Here is a 17,284-nt window from a genome sequence, read left to right as displayed (position 1 = left end):
AAGGATAGCCATATATGGATTTTGACACAGGCATCCCAAAATACAATCAATACAAAAAGCCCAAATAGTCGTGTTCGTGAAACAGAAATGAATACAATACACCAAAAACTAGGATTCGACAAATTTTTGTCTTACGAAGAAGTCTTATTAAAGAAGAAAATTTGGCAGAGTCGAATTCCAGTTTTTTTTGCCTTCCAAAATACAATCAAATGCATTTTCTTTTCAACAAAAGACCAGAAACACATATAAACTGACATATATATATAATCCTGTTAACAGGTATATATATATGTCAGTTTATTTTAATAGGATCCTGTTAACAGGATTATATATATATGTCAGTTTATTTTGACTGGATTTTTTTCTGCATGTGTTTCTGGTCTTTTGTTGAAAAGAAAATGCATTTTTACCAGTCTCTCTCGGCTGTAATTGTGGCCTCGTTTTCGCGTTTGTGTAAACGAACGCTTTTTTCAGTTCTGTTTGATAACAATATTGTTAAAGTTTTGAATTTTTAATAACTAAGTAATGAAGTTTTCTACCTTAACAGGTCTTGAGCTATCCAGTGTATGGTATTTTTGTTTTATAATTGTTGTTGTGAAATCATCGGAAGATCCACACCAATGTTCTGATAAAATCTGCCAACGAGACTCTCAACACGAGAAAACCAAGTATTCAATCAAAGGTGAGGCGAGGCTGGTACAATAAAAATAGATTGCCTCATCACATTATGCAAGGATTACCGTTATTTACTTAACTAACTGCTTTATCACTCCTGTTCTTCCCATTACTGTAAGGAAGGGTCGTTATTCAACCAATGGGGGGGGGCTGCTATGTTTGGGGGGAGGGTTGCTATTTTTCGAGCATCGCTTTAGGGGAGGGCCTATATTTTTTATACAGGGCTTATTGAAGGGCTTTATTTTTTGGACAGGTATTCTAATCAATGTCAGAGCCTCCTAAAAGTCTGGCATTTCAATTTTTTTCTGGGGAGAACCCCAGACCCCTACAAAATAGGTAAATTAATGTGATGCTCCTTCTGCTTGCACTTTCATGACTTTCATTTGGCTGGCGTTGAAAATCATTATCCCCTAAAGTGTTTTGGTTTTATTTACTTCCATCAATGAATTTGCAGTTTTGGTTTAATTAACTTCCAGCAATGAATTTACGAATTTCGCTTCATGCCCAATCCCTCCCCTACTAACTTTTCAGATTGGTGGTATTGCTGGTACATATTTAAATAAGATTTAAGTTGTAAAGGAGCTAATGATAATGCTCTTTTTTTTGCAAATGCCGCCACAAAATTTGTACGATTTTGCTGCTCGTATTACCCTACTTAAGCTTACTTGACTGAAGTAACTTATAAGTAAGATATATAGAAGACTTTATCAGACCAAAAAAGTACATAAAAAGGTTTAGCCTAAATTCATTGATAAAAATTTTTATTATAAGAAATTGGTTAAATAGCAATATGAATGAATTGATTATTAAGTAGTATTAGTGATTGACAGACATATTATCACACCAAATATTGATAAAAATTGATAACTAATAGGCAGGATCAGGGGTCAGGACCATAGTCAATTCCATTAGAATGGCATCTCCCCCAGGGGTAGGGGGGGACTCTCCAGAAAAGTAGACAGGTGTGATGGTCCTATCTTTTAGGGTATAAAAATTTTGACCAACTGCTATTCCTTCTGGGGTGTTAATGGTTTTTCTGAATCCGCTATCTCTTAGGGTTAAAAATTCCTTGGACCACACCCAAAGTGATATTCCTTAATGTTAAAATTGGTTTTGCCAATGATCACCCACATCTATTTTTATTAGAGTCCATTTTAAATTGCAACTCTGATGTGTCCCAGACTCTTGGCAGTCCTACATTGATAAGATCAATCAAGCTGTCAGTACATACAGGGGCTGCTCTAACAAGGGGTGTGGATGCTACAAAGACGTTATTGAAGACGACTTGAGAAGATGGAAAGATGGTATCAACAAGTCTGACTTTGATGCTGCCAGATCCAGAGGAACACACTATCAGATCATTAACCACATGCTTTATAGAGAGGATGATTGTATGTTCCCATTTAGGTAGGGTCTTTGGGCATAAATATTCCATGAATTCTTTTTGTGTTTGAGTATTTTTTTCCAAAGCACTATTTAATAATTTTATCCTGTTACATTCCCATTTTACATTTTCTTACTGATTCCCCCCTTCAGGTGTAAAGGCATTGAGCATTTTCTATTAGAGGTCATTAACAAGCTGCCTGACATGGAAATTATCATAAATACTCGAGACTGGCCTCAGGTGGGTAACCAAGCAACACAGGTAACCAAGCAAAACTGGGGACATACGCAGCCTATAGGCCTGCAGTCACTGGACTGCAAAAAAATTTGGTGATCTTATTTGCATAAAGAGGGGAAAAATCAAATGTTTACTCATTCATTTTTATGTCATAGTTTTATATATATGACGAGGATAAAAACTATAATTTTCTTAATCATGGTAGTCTGTACAGGACCCAAAATGATCCCAGGACCCGAAACGGTCCCAGGACCCCAAACGATCCCCAAAGGTACCTCAACTGATCCCGGGACCCGAAACGATCCCCAAGAGTCCCCGAAATGAACCCCAAGGAATTACAGTAATGGACGACTCAAGGAATGTGTAAGGATTGGCTTTCAGTTTTAAAAAACATATGAAACATTTAGCTTTGTTTGTGTTATTAAAAGGAAATTTACATTAACTAAAACTATAGTATTAAGATTTTTATATACGACTGCAGGGGAAATACAGTGGTTGAGTCAGAAATTGGGGTCAACTAACAATTCCTGTGATAGTAATTTGAGGAGCCCGGCATGGATAAATCATTTTTACATAACAAGCCATAAAAGAAAGTCTTTCAAGATGGGACATGCTGCTTTACATAGGAAGCGAAATGTTTTAAAGTTATTTTTTGGCATGTTTGTTTTCGGTGAATGAAAGACCTATCATATCATGGGATCCACAAAATGTTAAGAGTGTAATGGAAGGTCAAAAGTTTGGTTGATCTGAGCAAAGCTGTGCTATGTTTATGCTGTATTCCTTTCAGTAGCAATTTAAAGTTGTGTATTTGTTTTGGACTCTGTTTATGGGTTTAATGCCAGGCAATGTAATAAATAGAAGTATTGTGTTGGAATTTAATATTTTTAAGTCACGTTGTTTAGAAATCGAGTCGCTGTTAACCCCTTATTATGCTTGAAGAATTGCAAGTATTTTTTCTGCTTTTCCTTTGTCCATTGCTGCAATTCCTTGGGGTTGATTTCGGGGACTCCTCGGTATCGTTTCGGGTCCGAGGATCAGTTGGGGTACTTTTGGGGATCATTTCGGGTCCTGGGATCTTTTCAGGTCCTGGGACCATTTCGGGTCCTGTACAAGTCTACAGATGATTTCCAAACATAGTGTTATGTTGTTCAGTGCCACGCAACGACAGAAGTCCTAGTACAGATAGAGGATGACATAGGATCGTGTAATATTCTGAAAAGTCTTATGTATTGACGCCAATTTTAAACCCAAAAGTGGGAGCTATGAAATCTTCACGAAGATGCGTGATGAGGGGCCATGTCCTCATTCAGCTTCTGAATGCTTTGACTGCAACTTGTTAAAATCCTGTGTACACCCCTGAACATGGGTAACCAAGCAACACAGGTAACCAAGCAACATGGGTAACCAAGCAACACGGATCAGGAGAATGAGTTTTAAGCCTGATAAGATCATATATTAGCGGTTCAGTGCTATCATATTTCTCTCTCTCCAGGCAGCAGTATGGGGTCCAGCACTTCCAATATTCTCATTTAGTAAGGTGGGGAATATATAAAAAAATAATTATACTAGAAGGAAGCATTCACTTGTTACTGTTCTTAATTTACTTTAGATGGTAAAGGCTGTGTAAACAAAATGATATGGTTCATAGATAATGAACTACACAGCTTACTTAGCAATTACTATAAAATAATTCTCTCAATATTGTGTGCTGAAAAATAAGAATAATAACACTAATCCTAACCAATGATTATTTTGAAGTAATTTAAATGTGAAATGTGTAGCTCCAGGAAATATCCATACCCCCCCCCCCCTACTGTTAAGGAAAAAAGGCAATTTTACCCCCCTCCCCCTGGAAATTCCTGGGCTTTTGAACCCCCAACCCCTCTGGAAATTCCAATCCCCTCAATGGGGGGGGGGGATATGGATATTTTTTGAAACTACACAATGACTTAAAATCCTGTTTATTTTTTATGTGATGCCACCCAGACCTTTTTGTGTGCACCTAGTTATTTCAATTCTATATTTTTCTCGCTCTCTTAGACCAAAAATGAGATGGATATTATGTACCCAGCATGGACGTTCTGGGAAGGAGGGCCAGCTGTGTGGCCCATATATCCAACGGGGCTTGGGAGATGGGACCTCATGAGAGAAGCCCTGGACAAGTAAGCAGATTTTATGTTTTTTGAATATCTATACAGACAAGGAAACAAAAATGTAAGTGAAATTTGTAAAAAAATCCTTCATTTATTTTTTACAGAAAAAGTCAAGAATGGCCATGGGAAAAGAAAGAGAGCAAAGCATTTTTCAGAGGTTCAAGGTAATTTTAGAAATAAAATTTTTACTATTAAACTCAATTGCTAATTTCCTTTTACAATTGAAACAATACTTACTTCTAGTTACACAAATACTTATCAGGAACCGGCCCCAGGGCTTCTGGAATTCATAGATCCGACGCGCGCACGAATATCCAATCAGAAAGAAGCCATTTAGTGGTAAATGCAGGGCTTCTGGAATTACGCGCTTGTGCGGAAGCGCATTATTTGGTTTTCTCTGCGTAATCCGCGTAATCCCGCGTAGTTGGCTAAATTTTAAAAGACAAAACATTTAAGTGCACAGCTGATGTGTTCTTTAAGGGTTCTTACCTCTATTTCTCGTAAAAAAAAAAGATATTCTTCGTAAGAGTGCGATATTTCGAACTGAATTTCGAAAGCAAATAAAATGACTAGGCATTCTTTGCTAAACCGCAAAGGCCTAGGACTAATAATAAAATACCTTTTTTAATTGGCTGGTGGCTAGGAGCCAATGAAAACTCGCCTAAGATATTTTCGCGCAAAAAATAAACCTTTTCAAGTTATTTCGTGCTTTCCTTTGGTACAAAATGTAGTTTGGGCGTAACAGTTGATATTCCATGTAATTTAGCGCGTAATTCAGTAAAGAATCCCGCAAAATTTTGATTTTTAAAGAAAAATGTATTGCACAATACCGTGTAATTTAGCGCATAATGATTGATTCTCCGCGTAATTATGCAAAGAATCCCGCGTAATTTTGAGTTTTTCTCCGCGTAATTCCAGAAGCCCTGACTTGTGAATGATCCCAAGAAGCTTGCTTGTAGCTTAGTTCCATGGTGAATCATTTTATGTTTTTTTGCAGAACAAGTGCAGAAAGAGACCCTTTGGTACTTTTGTCAAGGAAACACCCTGAGCTGGCTGATGCCCAGTACACAAAGAATCAAGCATGGAAATCAGATGCAGTATGTATTATTTTTCCTTTGAAATTTTTCAAATTTCAACCATTGCCTGTTTCAAATGATTCATTTATACAGGGTTAATTTAAAAAGTCAATGTTTGAAAACAACTTATTTAAAACTTTCAATGAGGTCACAGTAGTATTTATCATACACAACGTTTATTAACATTGATAGGTTTATTAATTGTGTTATTGTTCTATGGATATTTTGTTCCCTAAGATATACCTCTCTATTAAAGGACACACTACATGCCCCACCTGCAAAAGAAGTACCTCTGGAGGATCACTGTCAGTACAAGTAAGGGGCATAGAACTTTGATTTAAGCATTGTATTGATAACTCTCATGATAAAGTATGGGAATCGTAGTAGTGTTAAGAGGATCACTGTCAATACAAATTAGGGCCAAAGAACAGTGTTTTATGTTGCTCAGTGCTCTCTTATAGCAAACAATCCTATTTGTGAAGGGGAGGGAGTTTATGGAAGTTTTACAAAGAAAGAATATAAAGTCATTTTATTTTAAATCTTGGGGGCTCAAACTTCCCCAATCACTCTCCCTTTCAGGGTCATGAAAAAAATTGATGGTATTTAAGCAATGTATGGACACATTGTCTCCTCGCTCACCATGACCCTCGCTCACCATGACCCTTTACTCATTTTCCTCTCAGATATCTGTTCAATTTCCGTGGTGTGGCGGCCAGCTTCCGTTTCAAGCACCTGTTTGTCTGCAAAGCTCTAGTCTTCCATGTGGGAGATGAATGGCAGGAGTTTTTCTATCGTGCTCTTAAACCCTGGGTCCACTACATCCCTGTTGAGACTGACCTCTCTAATGTCAGGTGCGTATCTCAATTTACCATTTTCTTAACGTTGTCAAAACCCCTAAAAGTATCATTTTCAATAGGGACTTGATTGAGTTTGCCAAAGCCAACGATGGCATTGTCAAGGGAATTGCTGAAAGGTAAGCATTAGTACATGGGCCTTCTTGCCAGTTTGATGTGGCGGGATTATGTTCTACTGGGGACTATGTTTTCCTCACACACATCTGCACTAACTTACCATAAGTCACTGCAATATTTTGACTGGAAGAAGCCGTCTCCCTACGAAAAAGATTTTTAGTTTCTATAACCCAACAATGGAAATGTTGAGGATTTCCTCCCAACAATTGTGATTTCTTGTTGTTATTGGTATTTTTAGGGGTTACACATTTATTATGGATCATCTAAGAATGCCTGATATTCGATGCTACTGGAAAAAAGTTCTCAAGAAATATGCTTCACTCGCCAAATGGAAAGTTATCAGGAACCAGAAGTACAAGCAAATCCGCCCAGAATAGCAGGGGTCATCCGTGAACAATCCACGCGTTTATCCACCACACCCATACGTAACTTATACACTTTTTAATTGAATTTGTATGGCCGTGATAACAATGGAAAATTAAAAGATATCCTATAAGTAGCATATCTGTTCCATTAGCAAGCAAATGCGAAACACCTGAAAGATAAGGAATATTTCTTCTTCTATGGTACAGTAGCTGATTCCTCATTTTAGCGTAACACTCATGACGGGACAGACCTCAAAAGGGCTGTAAGGAAGACTAAGAATTCGTAAGCCATATTTTCTTTCGTGCTTTTTTAACGGTCGGGATATGCTCGGAAAATGTAGAAGTGGGGAATCCCTATATTAGGATTGATTTTAAAATTATCTACAACGAAAACCAAAACGTTGTGTTGTATTTCATCTTTGAAGGGGAGGGAGGAGTTGGTACATCGATCTAGTGGCGCGCTGGCCACACGTCAGCTCCGAATCTAGTCCCCTCCCTTGAACGTCGAAAATTTTTTCGCCTGTTTGCAATCTCCACCAATCCCTCGTTTACAATTTATTTGGGTTGACACCCTGTATTAAGCGACCACTTCCAAAAGTTTCGAAATATGGGCCACTCTAGCCTGATTTATCAGACGGCACGTGATCGTTCGTTTCACTTAGTGAAACCTTTGGTAATGATAATAAACCCTTCTTTGGTAACGATAGTGAACCCTTTGGTGATGATAGTGAACCCTTTGGTGATGATAGCGAACCCTTTGGTGATGATAGTGAACCCTTTGGTGTTGATAGTGAACCCTTTGGTGATGATAGTGAACCCTTTTGTGATGATAGTGAACCCTTTGGTGTTGATAGTGAATCCTTTGGTGATGATAGTGAACCCTTTGGTGATGATAGTGAACCCTTTGGTGATGATAGTGAACCCTTTGGTGATAATAGTGAACCCTTTGGTGATGATAGTGAACCCTTTTGTGATGATAGTGAACCCTTTGGTGATGATAGTGAACCCTTTGGTGATAATAGTGAACCATTTGGTGATGATAGTGAACCCTTTGGTGATGATAGTGAACCCTTTGGTGATAATAGTGAACCATTTGGTGATGATAGTGAACCCTTTGGTGATGACAGTGAACCCTTTGGTGATGATAGTGAACCCTTTGGTGATTATAGTGAACCCTTTGGTGGTAATAGTGAACCCTTTGGTGATGATAGTGAACCCTTTGGTGATGATAGTGAACCCTTTGGTGATGATAATGAACCCTTTGGTGATGGTAGTGAACCCTTTGGTGATAATAGTGAACCCTTTGGTGATGATAGCGAACCCTTTAGTGATGATAGTGAACCCTTTGGTGTTGATAGTGAACCCTTTGGTGATGATAGTGAACCCTTTGGTGATGATAGCGAACCCTTTGGTGATGATAGTGAACCCTTTGATGATAATAATGAACCCTTTGGTGATGATAGTGAACCCTTTGGTGATGATAGTGAATGGTAAAGTATTGAGATCGACAAAAAGTAGGAGTAAAACGAGAATACAAAACAAAGATTCTGATAGTCTGGAAATTTAAAATTTTCTGAGGAGAACCCAAGACCGCTTACAAAATAAAACATAAATGTGATGCGCCTTCTGCTTGCACTTTCATGGCTTTCGTCTGGCTGGCGCCAGCCCAAAGTCAGGCCTGAAAGTGCGGTTTCTTTATTTGGTTATTCATCTTTGGAAGTCTTGTTCTTTATTAATTTCCATGAGCACTGTCTTTAGTGTGAGGGGGGCTGTCTCCCAGAAATTATGCTGAAAAATGGCGACATTCGGGCCATATTCCGGCTGACAATATTTAAAAAAGAAGCCCCTTTGTGCTACACGGCACTGAGTAAAGAGTGCTCACAGATTTAACTTTTATTTGTGTGGGGTAGGGTCTTATTTTTTGGTCGCCTTTTTTGTGCTTTAGATTAGGGGAGGGTCGCAAATTCTGAGCAGGAAAAAATATTCAACTTAGCAGCCCTCCCCCAATAGTGCCGTACAGTTAACAGCGCCGTCCCTTCCTTCAGTGATCAGAAAATAGTCTCTTTTTCTCTTCAAAATCATACAACCTAATTTACAAAACTTGGAAGATGATTTCCCCAGGAAAATGACCACTAGGCATAGAGTTGTAGCAGGTCTTCACAGCCACGCCCCTAATGGTAATTCCGCGACCCACCCTATGCTACGGCCCAGAAATTGTTGAGGTGGGTGGGGTGGTGGGTTGAGGTGGGTGGGGGGTGGTGTGATAGGTTGAGGTGGGTGGTGTGGTGCGATGGGTTGAGGTGGGTGGGGTGGTGTGATGGGTGGAGGTGGGTGGGGTGGTGTGATGGGTTGAGGTGGGTAGGGGGTGGTGTGATAGGTTGAGGTGGATGGTGTGGTGCGATGGGTTGAGGTGAGTGGGGTGGTGTGAAGTGGTGTTATGGGTGGGGTGGTGTGATGAGTTGAGGTGGGTGGGGTGGTGTGATGGGTTGGGGTGGTGTGATGGGTTGAGGTGGGTGGGGTGGAGTGGTGTAATGGGTGGAGGTGGGTGGTGTGGTGTGATGGGTTGAGGTGGGTGGGGTGGTGTGATGGGTTGGGGTGATGTGGTGTGATGAGTTGAGGTGGGTGGGGTGGTGTGATGGGTTGGGGTGGTGTGATGGGTTGAGGTGGGTGGGGTGGAGTGGTGTAATGGGTGGAGGTGGGTGGTGTGGTGTGATGGGTTGAGGTGGGTGGGGTGGTGTGATGGGTTGGGGTGGTGTGGTGTGATGGGTTGAGGTGGGTGGGGTGGTGTGATGGGTTGGGGTGGTGTGGTGTGATGGGTTGAGGTGGGTGGGGTGATGGGTTGAGGTGGATAGGGGGTGGTGTGATAGGTTGGGGTGGTGTGATGGGTTGAGGTGGGTAGGGGGTGGTGTGATGGGTTGGGGTGGTGTGATGGGTTGAGGTGGGTGGGGTGGGGTATTGGGTTGAGGTGTGTGGGGTGGAGTGGTGTGTTGGGTTGAGGTGGGTGGGGTGGTGTGATTGGTGGAGGTGGGTGATGTGGTGTGATGAGTTGAGGTGGGTGGGGTGGTGTGATGGGTTGGGGTGGTGTGATGGGTTGAGGTGGGTGGGGTGGAGTGGTGTAATGGGTGGAGGTGGGTGGTGTGGTGTGATGGGTTGAGGTGGGTGGGGTGGTGTGATGGGTTGGGGTGGTGTGGTGTGATGGGTTGAGGTGGGTGGGGTGGTGTGATGGGTTGGGGTGGTGTGGTGTGATGGGTTGAGGTGGGTGGGGTGATGGGTTGAGGTGGGTAGGGGGTGGTGTGATAGGTTGGGGTGGTGTGATGGGTTGAGGTGGGTAGGGGGTGGTGTGATAGGTTGGGGTGGTGTGATGGGTTGAGGTGGGTAGGGGGTGGTGTGATGGGTTGGGGTGGTGTGATGAGTTGGGGTGGGTGGGGTGGAGTGGTGTAATGGGTGGAGGTGGGTGAAGTGGTGTGATGGGTTGAGGTGGGTGAAGTGGTGTGATGGGTTGAGGTGGGTGGGGTGGGGTGTTGGGTTGAGGTGTGTGAAGTGGTGTGATGGGTTGAGGGGGGTGGGGTGTTGGGTTGAGGTGGGTAGGGTGGAGTGGTGTGATGGGTTGAGGTGGGTAGGGGGTGCTGTGATAGGTTGAGGTGGGTGGTGTGGTGCGATGGGTTGAGGTGGGTGGGGTGGTGTGATGGGTGGAGGTGGGTGAAGTGGTGTGATGGGTTGAGGTGGGTGGGGTGGTGTGATGGGTTGGGGTGGGGTGGTGTGATGGGTTGGGTGGGGTAATGTGATGGGTTGAGGTGGGTGGGGTGGTGTGATGGGTTGAGGTGGGTAGGGGGTGGTGTGATAGGTTGGGGTGGTGTGATGGGTTGAGGTGGGTGGGGTGGTGTGATGGGTTGAGTTGGGGTGGTGTGGTTTGATGGGTTGAGGTGGGTGGGGTGGTGTGATGGGTTGAGGTGGGTAGGGGGTGGTGTGATAGGTTGGGGTGGTGTAATGGGTTGAGGTGGGTGGGGTGGTGTGATGGGTTGAGGTGGGTAGGGGGTGGTGTGATGGGTTGAGGTGGGTGAAGTGGTGTGTTGGGTTGAGGTGGGTGGGGTGGTGTGATAGGTTGAGGTGGGTGGGGGTGGTGTAATGGGTTGAGGTGGGTGGAGTGGTGTGATGGGTTGAGGTGGGTGGGGTGGAGTGGTGTGATGGGTGGAAGTGGGTGAAGTGGTGTGATGGGTTGAGGTGGGTGAAGTGGTGTGATGGGTTGAGGTGGGTGGGGTGGGGTGTTGGGTTGAGGTGTGTGAAGTGGTGTGATGGGTTGAGGTGGGTGGAGTGTTGGGTGGAGGTGGGTAGGGTGGAGTGGTGTGATGGGTTGAGGTGGGTGGGGTGGTGTGATGGGTTGAGGTGGGTAGGGTGTGGTGTGATAGGTTGAGGTGGGTGGTGTGGTGCGGTGGGTTGAGGTGGGTGGGGTGGTGTGATGGGTGGAGGTGGGTGAAGTGGTGTGATGGGTTGAGGTGGGTGGGGTGGTGTGATGGGTTGGGGTGGTGTGGTGTGACGGGTTGAGGTGGGTGGGGTGGTGTGATGGGTTGGGGTGGTGTGGTGTGATGGGTTGAGGTGGGTGGGGTGATGGGTTGAGGTGGGTAGGGGGTGGTGTGATAGGTTGGGGTGGTGTGATGGGTTGAGGTGGGTGGGGTGGTGTGATGGGTTGAGGTGGTGTGATGGGTTGAGGTGGGTGGGGTGGGGTGTTGGGTTGAGGTGTGTGGGGTGGAGTGGTGTGATGGGTTGAGGTGGGTGGGGTGTTGGGTTGAGGTGGGTGGGGTGATGAGTTGAGGTGGGTGGGGTGGTGTGATGGGTTGGGGTGGGTGGTGTGGTGTGATGGGTTGAGGTGGGTGGTGTGGTGTGATGTGTTGAGGTGGGTGCTGTGGTGTGATGGGTTGAGGTGGGTGCTGTGGTGTGATGGGTTGAGGTGGGTGCTGTGGTGTGATGGGTTGAGGTGGGTGCTGTGGTGTCATGGGTTGAGGTGGGTGGGGTGTTGGGTTGAGGTGGGTAGGGTATGGTGGTGTCATGGGTTGAGGTGGGTGGGGTGGTGTGATGGGTTGAGGTGGGTGGGGTCGTGTGATGGGCGGAAGCGCTCTATTAATAAAACCGAAGTTCTAGGTTCTGAAGAACCCTCGTATCGTCCTTAGTCATGCTCCCCTCCCCCTGGCATTTTCGAATTATCTTCAAGTAATAAAACACATATAACAAGGATAAAAAATGGCCTCGTGGTTTTATTGAAATAATAATAGTAATAATAATGAAAGGTCTAATAGAAATAGAGTACATATACTAAACAGGCTGGTACTATAATGTTACGAGATTGGTTAAACGTTCTGTCTTTGAAGGTATAGGCATGGTTTTCCTGTTTTATCAATTAAATGCTGCCATAACATTTGAATTTTCCCAAAGTGTGCCATCCTCGCTCATTAGTGCCCGTATCACCAAGCCTTAGCTCTAGCACCGGCAGCGTGGACTTGTCCGTGAACAGACCGCTATCACTCCTAAGGTGTGGCGAATAAACGTTGTTGCAGTTGCACTTCTTACCATGCTCGCACGTGTTCGTCATACCGCAGGCGCATTTCCCACTCCCAGGCGTGGCCCCACCCCAGTAGTTTTGCCTTATTCCCTCACGTGATACCCACCAGCCATAAGGACTAAGAAGAGCGGCATCCCCTTGGCATTCGTACTCGATGTGTTGTTCGCAGCTCGCAGACACCCTTGTCAGGCCAGCAAGTTGCTGCATTGTCGCTCCATCATAGCGAACCGTCTTTCGATACGAGCCAGGGAGATCAAATCCATCCACCAAAGTCCTTGCCTCGCTATCATGACTGACGACCGTCACCCCCACCCCTCCCTTGTCATTCATGTCACAGTAAACTCTGAAACTTGACTCACCACCAGGTCCGTTCGGGTCGATGACGTAATGTCCCGATGGTGTGGCGGGTCGAAGTTGTTTAATGTGGTGGCATGATTTTGGGTACAGCACACTTATCTCCACCGATTCTGTTATTCGACGCTGCAGCAGGTTTGTGACTATGCAAGTGTACGTCCCGCTATCTCTGGGTGACGCCCTTGGTAAAAAGAGTGTGCCGTTAATTAGTGTGCGCGCCTTCTCTGGCATCATCCTATTCTTTCTTTGCCATATTGTGCCCACAGCCCCTTTAGCTTGGCAGGGAACCACAATCGGCTCAAACATGTAGAATGTCTGCTGTTTAGGCATCTTCATCGTAAATCGAAGCCTGTCTAGTACTGCAAGCATTGTCCTCGTGGTTACAATGCCAAGCAGGTTACTTGCCCTACACTTGTAAAAATCACCTTCGTCTTTACCGATACCGGAGATGACCAAGGTACCAATTTTAACGGAGGTCCCTGATCGCGGAGGGCCTCGGCTTGTGGTCCATGATATGACAGGGGCTGGTTCAGCGGAGGCCCGACATTCCAGCGTCACATTGGCCCCTTCCTCCACTATGATAGAACTTGGAGGCTTGTGCGTGAAGCGAGGGGGGACTACAGGAAATCAGAGGTCACGTTAGGTCAGGTTCTGTTGAAGTGAAGCAATGACTGAAAAGATGACTACGCTGCGAGCTGCATTATGAGGAAATCAACCCTCATCAAGTTTGCTATGTATATGACCATTAAGATGGCGGAGAGTATTTTCTGTATTACAGTTTCATCCCGAAACTTAAACCTGAGTTGAAAATGGCTTGTGTTACCGGAAGTTTGAATTATCGAGGAAAGAAATATATATATATAGAAAAATACCTGAAGATAAAACAGAAATCACTTCGATAAAGCGAATTATCGGAGGGTTCGAGATAAAGGTATTCCATACAGTATAGACTATGACCATATTATTAACTATTTCATGATCATCTTGTACGATACTATCACCCCCTCCAAGATAGTCTCGGCTTAGCATTATGATCACATCACGTGACTTACCTTACGATAAATGCTAGCACCTTATCAATTCTCTTGGCCTCGCATCCATACTCCCCCTGACCACGCCACGTGACTTACCCTGTACGATGAGCTCCGTCCATACCACCTCCACCCCCATGATACTTCTGGCCTCGCACCCATACTCCCCCTGATCAGCCGTAGTCACGTGACTGACGGAGAGTCCACTCATTTCAACTTTGCTACGTCTCTGCGGAAGACTACCATTCCTTCGCTGCCACGTGACCACAGGATGAGGGTTGCCACTAGCAACACACGGGAGCCACGCTTTAGTACTCACATTCGCTCGCGACTTCGGGGATCCTGTGGTAATTTTCGGTTTTGTAAGAGGAGGGCCTGGTTCTCCTTTGGGTCCAATTGGTCCTTTGGGACCTGGAGGCCCCTGTGGTCCTCTTTCGCCCCTATCGCCCTTCTGACCAACTGCTCCCTGAGTTCTCCTGTACACTGTGTGACCTTTAGGTCCTCTTTTCCCTTGAGGCCCTTGTCTGCCTCTAGGGCCTCTCCGGCCCCTGTCCCCTTTAGGCCCTTGGATGCACATCTTTCGGTTCTTGACGCACACGCCTGTTTTGAGAATGTTTTGAAGCTCATCTTTTATGAGTTGTCGAATCATTGAAAGATTGACGAGTGACGTGACATTTTTCGAAGGGAGAGAAGCTGAAATTAACATAATGTTCCATTAGGGTCACAGCTTAATTCATATAAAGCGTGTGCTTCTGTTTATAAGATGTTTATTATGATCTTTAAAAGGAAACAAGGAACGGCTATTGAGCCTGAGCTATAGTGCTTTTTAAGTCAATTGAGGTTGCGCATCGTTATTACTAACATAATAACCATTTGTGTGGGATAGAAAACATTAATACACATTTGTTTAAGCCAGTCATTCACCTATTGGTTGTTTATCGTTGACGACTTCACGGCTTGCAAATTTGTCGTTGCGTCGAACTCTCATCTTTGCATCTTTTTTATTTTTTTCTCCGCGGTTTAGCCCATGCCAGTCTATATCGTGATGGTTGTCTTTCAGACCTGTGTAAGGAGTTCCTTCTCTCGTTTCACTGTCTTGTGACGCGAATAGCTTGACAGTATCATGATTGTTGTCTTTCCAACTTGTGCCGTAATGACTCCCTTCTCCCGTCTCACTGTCTTGTGTCCATCCCTTGGTAATCGAGTCGTTGTTGCAGTTGTGGTTATGATACTGGAGCGTGTACTCGACGTGCATTACGCCGAACAGACTGAACAAGGAGAGCGAAAGAGATACAAAATTCCAATAGCCGCTGGTCTCGCTTGTCATGTCGCTACTGGCTACTCTCGGGGAGAGCCTTACTAGCCGTGTAATAATGAAACTGTGTAAAACACAAGAAAAGCTTCTCTAAATCGCGTTTTTCGAATTACTGCCAGTTTCAATGTCATTGGAACTGTCCTTCGATGATTTTCAACAGTTAAATTGCCTACTGATTTCCGCCAGTCAAAATCCTTGAAGCGGTTTCATTGGCCAGCACTGATGGTTTGAAAGCACGCCACCTCTCCGGAAAGGCGCCGACCAATCATAGCAGCCAGAAGATAGGATAAAAGGTATTGATGACATGGTTTCAGCACGACAGGAAGTCAAGAATACTGTACAGGACCCGAAATGATCCCCAAAAGTACCCCAACTGATCCTCGGACCCGAAACGATACCGAGGGGTCCCCGAAATCAACCCCAAGGAATTGCAGCAATGGACAAGGGGAAAGCAGAAGAAATACTTGCAATTCTTGAAGCGTAATAAAGGGTTAACAGCGACTCGATTTCTAAACAACGTGACTTAAAAATATTAAATTCCAACACAATACTTCTAATTATTACAGTGTCCGGCGTTAAACCCATAAACAGAGTCCAAAACAAATACACAACTTTAAATTGCTACTGAAAGGAATACAGCATAAACATAGCACAGCTTTGCTCAGATCAACCATACTTTTGACCTTCCATCACACTCTTAACATTTTGCGGTTCCGACACATGACTCCGACACTACAAATCTCATTTCCGGTAAACATTACCCCTAAAAATTAATATTCATCTGACAACCAAACATGTATTTCACCACGAAATCCTTGTTCACACGAGCAAATATTTACCGACACATTTTAGGCAGCCGGTTTGGCCGAGAAGATGGAATGACAAAAGCACACCGAGTAATACACTCGAACAACCCTTCTACTACCGATGCAAAATATTAAGAGGATGTGAAAGCAATATTCGGTGAGTTTTGAATTTCCTCATGTAGTCGTGCGTATACCCCGGCATGATCTCATGATATGATAGGTCTATCATTCACCGAAAACAAACATGCCAAAAAATAGCTTTAAAACATTTCGCTTCCTATGTAAAGCAGCATGTCCCATCTGTAGAGACTTTCTTTTATGGCTTGTTATGTAAAAATGATTTATCCACGCCGGGCTCCTCAAATTACTATCACAGGAATTGTTAGTTGACCCCAATTTCTGACTCAACCACTGTATTTCCCCCGCAGTCGTATATAAAAATCTTTATACTATAGTTTTAGTTAATGTAAATTTCCTTTTAATAACACAAACAAAGCTAAATGTTCATATGTTTTTAAAACTGAAAGCCAATCCTTACACATTCCTTTAGTTGTCCATTACTGTAATTCCTTGGGGTTCATTTCGGGGACTCTTGGGGATCGTTTCGGGTCCCGGGATCAGTTGGGGTACTTTTGGGGATCGTTTCGGGCCCTGGGATCATTTCGGGTCCCGGGATCAGTTGGGGTACTCTTGGGGATCGTTTCGGGTCCCGGGATCAGTTGGGGTACTTTTGGGGATCGTTTCGGGTCCTGGGATCATTTCGGGTCCTGGGATCATTTCGGGTCCTGGGATCATTTCGGGTCCTGGGATCGTTTCGGGTCCTGGGATCGTTTCAGGTCCTGGGATCATTTCGGAACCTGTACAATACGAATGGGCGGGAGCTGACCTTTTTTAACTTTTAAAATATCAGGTTTCTAAGATACAAGGAATGATAAATAATATTTTTAGGAGGGGGGAGTTATTAAGTATGACTCTCATTAGAGGTTATTCTGTTTTCGAACATCATGAATCCTGTGGCGCTCAAATGGCCGAGTTGCATGAGGTTAGTTGATCTGCTTGCACAATCGCGTAGCCTCAATCGAGGACAGACTATAGGTTATATTTACTTAGGCGCCCTTATATTCTCGGTAATCTTGAAACAACAGGGGTAACTACTGCAACAGCGCGCCCTGGACCCGCGCATTGGTCAGCGGATTCTTCGTCCTGACAAGCACCGTAGCGGTCTTTTTTAACATGCTTGCGATGTGGTGACGTAGTGTTAGTCAAATTTAGATTAGTGGGAGATCCATTTAGATTGTAATATTTCTTTGGAACGATAGTTGTCGTTCTTTATAGGGGACTTGCGCTAAAAGATTACATCACT

The 17,284-nt window shown here is 44.1% G+C and overlaps 2 protein-coding genes across 3 annotated transcripts; one reads left to right on the top strand and one right to left on the bottom strand.

Annotated features, from left to right (window-relative positions):
- The first annotated feature begins 441 nt into the window (after positions 1 to 441).
- On the top strand, positions 442 to 6,995 carry LOC5506266 (protein O-glucosyltransferase 1). Of its 2 annotated transcripts, none has more exons than XM_032374634.2 (11): positions 442 to 682; positions 1,857 to 2,082; positions 2,212 to 2,299; positions 3,789 to 3,833; positions 4,337 to 4,458; positions 4,554 to 4,613; positions 5,447 to 5,546; positions 5,782 to 5,840; positions 6,209 to 6,376; positions 6,442 to 6,498; positions 6,735 to 6,995. In XM_032374634.2, the coding sequence occupies exons 1-11, from the start codon at positions 526 to 528 to the stop codon at positions 6,871 to 6,873; spliced, it is 1,221 nt and encodes a 406-aa protein (XP_032230525.1). In that variant the 5' UTR covers positions 442 to 525; the 3' UTR covers positions 6,874 to 6,995. The 2 variants fall into 2 exon arrangements, with proteins under 2 accessions (XP_032230525.1, XP_048580765.1); XM_048724808.1 differs by having other exon boundaries at positions 563 to 682; positions 1,822 to 2,082.
- A 5,095-nt stretch (positions 6,996 to 12,090) lies between these two features.
- LOC5509785 lies at positions 12,091 to 15,334 on the bottom strand. The gene is made up of 3 exons (XM_032378771.2): positions 14,725 to 15,334; positions 13,900 to 14,493; positions 12,091 to 13,386 (listed from the first exon to the last, which is right to left on the bottom strand). Exons 1-3 carry the CDS (start codon positions 15,125 to 15,127, stop codon positions 12,254 to 12,256), a joined length of 2,130 nt encoding a protein of 709 aa, XP_032234662.1. The 5' UTR covers positions 15,128 to 15,334; the 3' UTR covers positions 12,091 to 12,253.
- Positions 15,335 to 17,284: the final 1,950 nt, after the last annotated feature.

This window comes from Nematostella vectensis, chromosome 1, assembly GCF_932526225.1.
Source record: "Nematostella vectensis chromosome 1, jaNemVect1.1, whole genome shotgun sequence".
Lineage (NCBI taxonomy): Eukaryota > Metazoa > Cnidaria > Anthozoa > Actiniaria > Edwardsiidae > Nematostella > Nematostella vectensis.
Note: the sequence above shows the minus strand (reverse complement) of the source record. Positions and strands in the feature narration are given on the sequence as shown.

Coding starts and splice junctions, on each gene's coding strand:
- LOC5506266 (XM_032374634.2), top strand. CDS start 526: ATGAAGTTTTCTACCTTAACAGGTCTTGAGCTATCCAGTGTATGGTAT. Junction 2,083..2,211: donor GATTGTATGTTCCCATTTAG/GTAGGGTCTTTG, acceptor TCCCCCCTTCAG/GTGTAAAGGCATTGAGCATT. Junction 2,300..3,788: donor ATACTCGAGACTGGCCTCAG/GTGGGTAACCAA, acceptor CTCTCTCTCCAG/GCAGCAGTATGGGGTCCAGC.
- LOC5509785 (XM_032378771.2), bottom strand. CDS start 15,127: ATGACAAGCGAGACCAGCGGCTATTGGAATTTTGTATCTCTTTCGCTC. Junction 14,494..14,724: donor CAACGATAAACAACCAATAG/GTGAATGACTGG, acceptor TGTTAATTTCAG/CTTCTCTCCCTTCGAAAAAT. Junction 13,387..13,899: donor GACGGAGCTCATCGTACAGG/GTAAGTCACGTG, acceptor GATTTCCTGTAG/TCCCCCCTCGCTTCACGCAC.